The 8,244-nt window shown below is 51.3% G+C and overlaps 1 protein-coding gene across 6 annotated transcripts; it reads right to left on the bottom strand.

Moving 5' to 3' along the window:
- Positions 1-319: 319 nt before the first annotated feature.
- TM2D3 (TM2 domain containing 3) lies at positions 320-8,035 on the bottom strand. 6 transcript variants are annotated; one of them, XR_013959668.1, is made up of 7 exons: positions 7,914-8,032; positions 7,436-7,528; positions 6,183-6,340; positions 3,223-3,397; positions 2,565-2,640; positions 1,902-2,406; positions 328-1,072 (listed from the first exon to the last, which is right to left on the bottom strand). XR_013959668.1 is itself a non-coding variant. In XM_080651466.1 (6 exons), exons 1-6 carry the CDS (start codon positions 8,002-8,004, stop codon positions 907-909), a joined length of 759 nt encoding a protein of 252 aa, XP_080507592.1. In that variant the 5' UTR covers positions 8,005-8,032; the 3' UTR covers positions 320-906. The 6 variants fall into 6 exon arrangements, 5 of the variants coding, with proteins under 5 accessions (XP_080507592.1, XP_080507593.1, XP_080507589.1 ...); XM_080651466.1 differs by lacking the exon at positions 1,902-2,406 and having other exon boundaries at positions 320-1,072; XM_080651463.1 differs by lacking the exon at positions 1,902-2,406 and having other exon boundaries at positions 321-1,072; positions 3,085-3,397.
- Positions 8,036-8,244: the final 209 nt, after the last annotated feature.

The following is an 8,244-nucleotide window of genomic DNA, read 5'->3' as shown; positions in this document are numbered from 1 at the left end:
ATTTCAGAGAGAAAGACACATTTCACCACTTTTTTTGTTAATCTCACCCAAGGATATTTTTCCATTGATTTTGAGGGAGTGGAAGGGAAGGGGGAGAGACAGAGAGAAACATCCAGGTGAGAGGACACATCAACCTCCTGCATGCAGCCCAACCAGGGCCGGGGGTCGAGCCTGCAACTGAGGTACGTGCCCTTGACCGGAATGGAACCCGGGACCCTTTAGTCCCCAGGCCAAACCGGCGAGGGCACCTTTACTTGTTAATGGTAACAGCTGCTACGATTACTCAAGATGGTCTATGAATACAGAAAACAGTCTCTAATGCTTCTTAAAGCCAGTTATAACTTTATTAACTTCTCCGTCCCCTCACAACCTTTTACGTTACTAATCAGGTTCGAACCACAGCCACCAGACCTGAAAGCTCTAGGTCACTTTAAACAGTCACCGACGAAGACCAGACATACATACGACATCGCGTAACTCACGGAGCACTGACGTGCGGGTGGTCAGTTATTGGGCTAAAGAACAAACCGGCCCACTTCCCGCGTCACAGCGGAAAGGCTCGTGCGGGCCGAGCCCGTCCAGGCCGAGAGCCGAGCGATACACTTCAACTTAAGCAACAGAAAACGAAGCCACGGGAACTAAATCCGTTTCCGATCGCTGCAGTGTGTTCCTCCAGGTTAATCGAGTCCCAGTTTTTTCACAGAAAAAAAATACACTTCAGGCAAATGAAACCGAATTCCAGAGAAGCACGGTGCAGTGTTTTCTTCTTTCGTTTTACCTTCATCAAGGCAGGCCACGTACAGATGCTGTACATTAAAAACATACCACCACGTCACTCGCGACATCACTTCCTCCGGGCCAAGGCCTTCTTCTAGGCGCCGCTCCTCCCCGAACCACAGATCGCCGCTAAATGTAGAGAGAGCCGTCTGCTGGCCCCACGTAGCCGACTCCGATCAGCAGGACATCAATGAGCGTCCAGATCCCCAGGCCGCCGAAGCTGAAGAGCTTGCCGAGGCCTTCTCTCCACTGGCCCAGGTAGAACCGGTCCGCGCCGAAGCCACCGAGGGTGATGCTGGAAGACCAAACAGGACCGGATCCACCAGACGCCCCCCACCGCCCGGCCAGGTGTGGCTCCATGACCCCGCTGGGCCACACCTGGGAAGGGATCTCCTGACCCCCACCCTCTGTGGGATCACACGACTAGTACACGCTTTGCAACACCAAATATTTCCGATCTCCGATCCTTGGTGGGATCAGCGTGTGTGAGGGGCTGGCTTTAAGTTAGACACGGATTTTGACTGCGGGGGGCGGACACCCCCACCCCCGTGTCGTTCAGGGCCAGCTGTAATCACGGGCCAGAGACTTCAAATTTCCACAGTAAACATACGACCTTTAGCTGGACTGAAACCTACAGTTTCTCTTTAAAGAAAAGCAATGCCCTCTTTGCATTTTATTCTGGAAAACAGCACATCCCTAGAACAAAGCGTGAGCATGGAGTCACGCGTTGGCACCGGGAGGCAGGCAGCCCACCACCCCTCTGCCCCGGGTCCAGCTGCTTCAGTCACTCATCTCTGAAAATTTAGTGTTAGGGCCCAGCCGGCGTGGCTCACAGGTTAAGCGTCGCCTTGTGAACCAAGAGGTTGCAGTTCAATTTCTGTTCAGGGCACATGCCTGGGCTGTGGGCTCGATCCCCAGTAAGGCGTGTGCAGGAGGCAGCCAATCCATGATGTTCTTCTCTCTCTCATCATTGATGTTTCTCTCTCCCGCTCCTCCCTTCCTCTCTGAAATCACTAAAAATACATTTTTAAAAAACTTAGTGTTAGGAATAAATGGCTTTCAAGATTCCTCCCCATGCTAAGACCTAACACTATTCGGACAGGTTCTCACGGGATTTCTCTTACAGCGTCTGCGATGGGTCGTTCCAGAGGATGTGAGTCAAGAGAACAGCACACCTGGCCCAGCTCCAACCACACCGGCACCGGCCAGCCCCGCCGGGCCAGGCTGCGGCCACAGGGTCTCGGCTCTAACGCTGAACCCTCAGCTGGAGGGGGCACAGCGCTGGCATGAGTGCATCGCTTAAGCACTTTTTTTTTTTTTTTTTTTTTTTTGCAAAACTGCTGAAAAGTTGAACAAATACAAGCATGTGAAAATATAAGTCTATAATTATTTCAGGGTGGTGGGGTGATAGGTGGTTTTTACCGTTTTCCTTTGATCATTTTCACCTTTCTGTGGTCAGTAAGGAGCACGGAGCACTTTTATAACAAAGGAGAAAGTTAAGAACGCACATCGGAAATCCGCCTATTGCAAACAGCACGCAGGGCTTACTGGCTCACGGTACGTTCAGGCCGGGGACCCGCAGTGGCTCGGATGCTCTGTAGGGACTCCGCTAAGTCACGTGCGGGCTCCCTGGGAGAGAGGAAACTCCTGCCCTAATCCACGAAGGGTCTGCTCCGACCCGAGCACCTCCCACAGCTGTTTCCTCGGGGCTGAGGAGGAGCCGGTCTGCGCTCAGTGTCTGGAAGGTTCCACTGACCCCACCAAGTTCCCACCGCCCTCTAGCTCACCTCAGAGCCAGGGCCGTGGACCACTTGTAGCCGCCGGTCCAGTTGCAGTAGAGCATCTTGGGAAACGTCCGGTTACCTTTAAGGAAAAGAAAACTCTCCACTTAGACACCTGGGTACAAACATGATCTTACACAGAGACTTGACGGAACTAGTGGCCTTGTAACTAAAAACCTCAAAGTCAGCCTCCTTACAACAATGCCCGCTACGGTGAACGGTAAAAAGGAAGACCTGATCATCCCTAAGCGCAGATTTAAAATTTGAATGTTAGGTCAGGCCCGGCCAGTGTGGCTCCGTGGTTGAGCGTCAACCTCTGAACCAGGAGGTCACGATTCAATTCCCGGTCAGGACACATGCCCAGTAGGGAGCATACAGGAGGCAGCAGATCAAAGTTATGGTCTCACATGAATGTTTCTCTCTCTAAAAAGTAATAAACTATTCAATGACAGTAAATTAAACTTCAGACCTTACGGATTTTGTCTCGTTTTATTGCTACATTTTAAAAAATAAGAGCATGGCAAACCTTCTGGATTTTTATGGTTCCTTTTCATATTAATGCAGCTTGGCAGAGCTCCCAAGTGCTGATGAATGCTTCTGGTGAAATAATGTGGACTGGGTTCTTGAAACATCTTGCTCCCCAGTCTCGCGGACCCCGACTCACCCAGGCAATGCACGTGGTCCCGCACCGTGCAGTTGGCGGTGTAGCGCTGGCGAGGACAGGACACCGTCATGCAGCTGGTGGAGTTGGAGCACTCGTAGTCAGTCTCGGGAAGCTGCCAGCAAAATCGGCAAGTCATGTTGATGACGAAGTGCTTTTGGGATCTGAAGTCCTGATCCTATGTGGCAAAGGACACAGAAATCATCAGTCATCACAGAGTAGCTTATTAAGATGTCAACAAAACTACGCAGTCATATGGCACACAGTGTGCCAGATACTTCATGATCTGGCAGGAAGTGGCAAGAAAATATTTGGACACAAACCATTATGTATCCAAAGCAAATATACACTGAGTGGCCAGATTATTATGATCTCTGAACGCATAATAATCTGGCCACTCAGTGTGTGTGTGTATATATTAGAGGCCCAGTGCATGAATTCGTGCATGGGTGGGGTCCAGCCAGCCTGGCCAGGAGGAGGGGCCATGGGCGGTTGGCCAGCCTGCCTGCTGGTCGAACTCCTGGTAGAGGGGACAATTTGCATATTAGCCTTTTATTGTATAGGATATACACTGAGTGACCAGATTATTATGCGTTCAGAGATCATAATAATCTGGCCACTCGGTGCATATGGTATGATCCTATAATCATAAAAATATACACTCGTAAATACAAAGAAAAAATATCTAGAGCAGTGGTCAGCAAACTCATTAGTCAACAGAGCCAAATATCAACAGTATAACGACTGAAATTTCTTTTGAGAGCCAAAATTTTTAAACTTAAACTTCTTCTAACGCCACTTCTTCAAAACAGACTTGCCCAGGCTGTGGTATTTTGTGGAAGAGCCACACTCAAGGGGCCAAAGAGCCGCATGTGGCTCGCGAGCCGCAGTTTGCCGACCATGGATCTAGAGAAATGCACATCAAAATCACTAAGGTTATTTCAGGGTGGGCAGATTAGCTCATCCCTTTTACCTGGCTAACTCTGTAATAACAACCAAGCATACTTTTATACAAAAAGTAAAAAATTGCCCTGGCCGGTTTGGCTCAGTGGATGGAGCGTCTGTCTGCGGACTTAAGAGTCCCGGGTTCGATTCCGGTCAAGGGCGTGTACCTTGGTTGCGGGCACATCCCCAGTGGGGGGTGTGCAGGAGGCGGCTGATCGATGTTTCTCTCTCATCAATGTTTCTGACTCTCTCTCCCTCTCCCTTCCTCTCTGTAAAAAATCAATAAAATATATTTTCTTTAAAAAGTAAAAAGTTTTACAAAGCCAGAGCGTGCCCAGCTGGAAGGACAGATGGGATATCTGTTCCAGGTCACTGAACTGCAAGTTTGGAGTCGAGCCCAGACCCCATCAGCCTCAAATCGCCCCTAATGTCCCCACGACCGTCCAGGGCTGTCCCGGCTGCTTCCAACAGGGGCTCGTGATGCACCCACAGGCACCCCAGGAAATCCCTCAACTCAGGAGCCCCACGAGCAGGGCCTCAGCACATGTTCCCTGGGGGCCTGAGCTGCTGAGACCAGACTTCTCAATTCCACTGCTAGCAGCCATTTTGTTTTCTGCTTACACAGGAGCAGGTGTTCTCTGTAAGCTGTACATTTGGAAGTTCCAGGGGCAAACCCTGTAACCTCTCCGGAGACCCAATCTTAATTTGTTTCCCCTTTTTCCTTCTGTAATACAGGTTCATAGAAGCGGACTTATACTGAACGCATTTTGTAACCTTTCTTACCTGCACTTGACATTATATTGTCATACGTACTTTTTTTTTTCTTTAATGTATTTTATTGATTTTTTACAGAGAGGAAGGGAGAGGGATAGAGAGTTAGAAACATCAATGAGAGAGAAACATCGATCAGCTGCCTCCTGCACACCCCCTACTGGGGATGTGCCCGCAACCAAGGTACATGCCCTTGACCGGAATCAAACCCGGGACCCTTCAGTCCGCAGGCTGACGCTCTATCCACTGAGCCAAACAGGTTAGGGCTGTCATATGTACTTCTTAAAACCATCTTTAAATGGTCACACAATTTCCTCTGTAAGTTATCATATTTATTACATTTTTTCATTTATGCAAAACTGCTTTTTTGTACATATTTATAGTGATGCGTTTAAAGACACATTTCTTAGCAACTGTTTCTTTGTTTTTAAATATATTTTTATTATTGATTTCAGAGAGGAAGGGGGAGAGATAGAAATATCAATGACAGAGAATCACCCATCGGCTGCCTCCTGCACGCCCTCCACTGGGGTTGGAGCCCACAACCCGGGCATGTGCCCTGACAGGGAATCAAACCGTGACCTCCTGGTTCCTAGGTCGACGCTCAGCCACTGAGCCACGTCGGCGGGGCAGCAACTGTTTTTTAAACTAGTTAATAAATATACACCTCACTAAGTAGCCAGTTTTGAGAGATAAAGTCAAAGAAGCTAAAACAAGCAACAAAGAAAGTGAATTCTGGAAAGGTTCCCCTTCCACAGCAAAGTTTGCCCATTTTCACTAAGTACGTACGATGTGCCAGACCATAACACACATAATTTTAAAAGCCTTTAAATATACCAGGCGGCGTGGCTCAGTGGCTGAGCGGTAACCAATGAACCAGGAGGTCACGGTTCCATTCCGGGTCAGGGTACATGCCTGGGTTGTGAGCTCGATCCCCAGTAGGGGGCGTGCAGGAGGCAGCTGATCAGTGATTCTCACGCATCACTGATATCTCTCTCTCCCCCCCCCCCTCTCGGAAATCAATAAAAAATATACATATATTTTAAAAAGCTGCCATCTGAACCCTTGTAACCAAACCTCACTTGGAAGCTCCAGTCTTTGGACCAAGCTGGCTTTCGTCCTAAAATATCACTTACAAAACTCAGAGCACTTTCTTTTAGACTTTTTCCCGTCGTCCAGTCTAAACTCTCCTGAGAGCTCCATGTCTACAGCGAGTTTATTTAGAACAGGTCGGTGGCAGCACTTACAACACAGGTGACAGAAGGTTTGACGGTGCAGTCAAAGGTGACAGGCTTCCCGTAGACACAGGAGAAGTTCGTCCTGCACTCCACACAGTCGGCAGGGAGTCTGCTGCACAAGCCATTGCTCGGGCACTTCATCACGTAGGGCGGGATATCGGTGCTTTCTGCGAGAGGCCAGACAGAAGCTTACTCTCTGACTCAGAGCGCTCATTTAAAAAACACAGACACAGCTTTCTAAGGTTACAGGGCCATGATGGTTAGCAAGGAGAGACGAGGCTGGAATGGAAAAAGCAAGGCTGGACCCAGACACAGCGGCAATTACAGCAGGGCTCTGCCCCCAGCCGGCTCTGTGACCCGATGAACAGCTCCAAAGCTTAGAAAAAAGCATCGAGCCCGGCCGGGGTGGCTCAGTGGTTGAGCATCGACCTAGGAACCAGGAGGTCACGGTTCGATTCCCGGTCAGGGCACATGCCCGGGTTGGGGGCTTGATCCCCAATAGGGGGCCACCCCCGCTGCCCGCCCAGTACTCCCAGCCTCCCCAGCCCAGCTCCAGCTCCTCGCTCCACGCCCACGCTAACTAAGGGAGCCCACGGGGAAGGTAGGACATCCAGAAGTTGGCAGCACCACTGTAATAGAGTAATTCTCATAAAATTAAATTCTCGCTTCTAAGCACATCGTTTTTCATGTAAGAAATATTACATAGCCCTGGCCGGTGTGGCTCAGTGGATAGAGCGTCAGCCTGCGGACTGAAAGGTCCCAGGTTCGATTCCGGTCAAGGGCATGTACCTTGGTTGCGGGCACATCCCCGGTGGCAGGTGTGCAGGAGGCAGCTGATCGATGTTTCTCTCTCATCGATGTTTCTAACTCTCTATCCCTCTCCCTTCCTCTCTGTAAAAAATCAATAAAATATTTTTTTTAAAAAAAGAAATATTACATAGCCCAGCCGGTGTGGCTCAGTGGTTGAGCGTCGACCTATGAACCGAGGAGGTCACGGTTCCATTCCCGGTCAGGGCACATGCCCAGGTTGCGGGCTTGATCCCCAGGAGGGGACGTGCAGAAGTCAACCCATCCGTGATTCTCTCTCATCATTGGTGTTTCTATTCGTCTCCCTTCCTCTCTCTGAAATCAATTAAAAACAAAATAAGGGAAGGGGAAGGAAAGTGATTTCATATACTGAAAGACATGTTATCCACCAAAAGCGAGGGGGAACCCAGCAGATGTACGTACACACATTCCCCGGAACACAAAACGTCTAGTACCTGCTGCCCTGGGAACCATTGTGAAAGGGCGCGTGGCGCCCGGATCCCTGATTGCCCGGGCCAGCGGCTGCGAATGCTCTAGATTTAAGGACCCTACAATCAGAGAAACAGGTTACCCTGGGGCATGACAACCTCCGTGTGTGGGTCAAGGCAGGGTCCACGCCACGCAATGACTTGCTCGTGAAAACCCTCCCAACTCCACTGCTCAGAAAACGGAAGAATGAGACGCCAACAGGGTCAACACCCATTGAGGTCCGTGGGCAACGAGGGAGCAAAGCGCGGTGTCGGGACCCGCCCGGCTGCCCGGGCCGCGCCCCCTGAGCTCTCCGGGTGGAACTTGCGGCCCAGGTGTCCCCGCGCGGAAGGGCGTCCCCCGACCGGCGGCCAGCCACCCCTCCGCCCTCTTCCTGTAGGTCTCGGGGGTCCCCCGGCCACCCAGCCAGACCCAGACCCGACGTGGCCCCGGCCTTGAACTCACCACCGCCCGACAAGATATAAAACTGTGAGAGGAAGAGCAGCACACGGCAGAGGCGGCCCAGGACCCCCGGCCGGCCCGCCGCAGCCGCCATCTTGCCGGCGTGACGCACTTCCGGGGCGCGGGCTAGAGGTCTTTCGAGGGGCGGGGCGCCGGCCTGCGCGCCGGAAAGGGAGGAGCCGGGAGCGTTTCGGCTCCGCCCCCTCACCCCAAAGGGATCCAGGGCGCAGGCGCATGGTGACTCGGGCAGCTGCGACGCTAACTGGTTGCCTTGGTTTCCAAGCGCCTCCTGTGCCCAAGGACGAGGCGCTCGCCCCTCTAGAGACCGGGAAAG

Source organism: Plecotus auritus (genome assembly GCF_963455305.1).
Source record: "Plecotus auritus genome assembly, chromosome: 15".
Taxonomy (NCBI): Eukaryota; Metazoa; Chordata; class Mammalia; order Chiroptera; family Vespertilionidae; genus Plecotus; species Plecotus auritus.
Note: the sequence above shows the minus strand (reverse complement) of the source record. Positions and strands in the feature narration are given on the sequence as shown.

Excerpts from the sequence above, each read along its gene's own strand:
- TM2D3 (XM_080651463.1), bottom strand. The coding sequence starts at position 8,004 with ATGGCGGCTGCGGCGGGCCGGCCGGGGGTCCTGGGCCGCCTCTGCCGT. Across the intron at positions 7,529-7,913 it reads TTATATCTTGTCGGGCGGTG|GGTCCTTAAATCTAGAGCAT; the intron begins GTGAGTTCAAGG and ends CTCTGATTGTAG. Across the intron at positions 1,073-2,564 it reads TCCACGGCCCTGGCTCTGAG|CATCACCCTCGGTGGCTTCG; the intron begins GTGAGCTAGAGG and ends TTGGTCTTCCAG.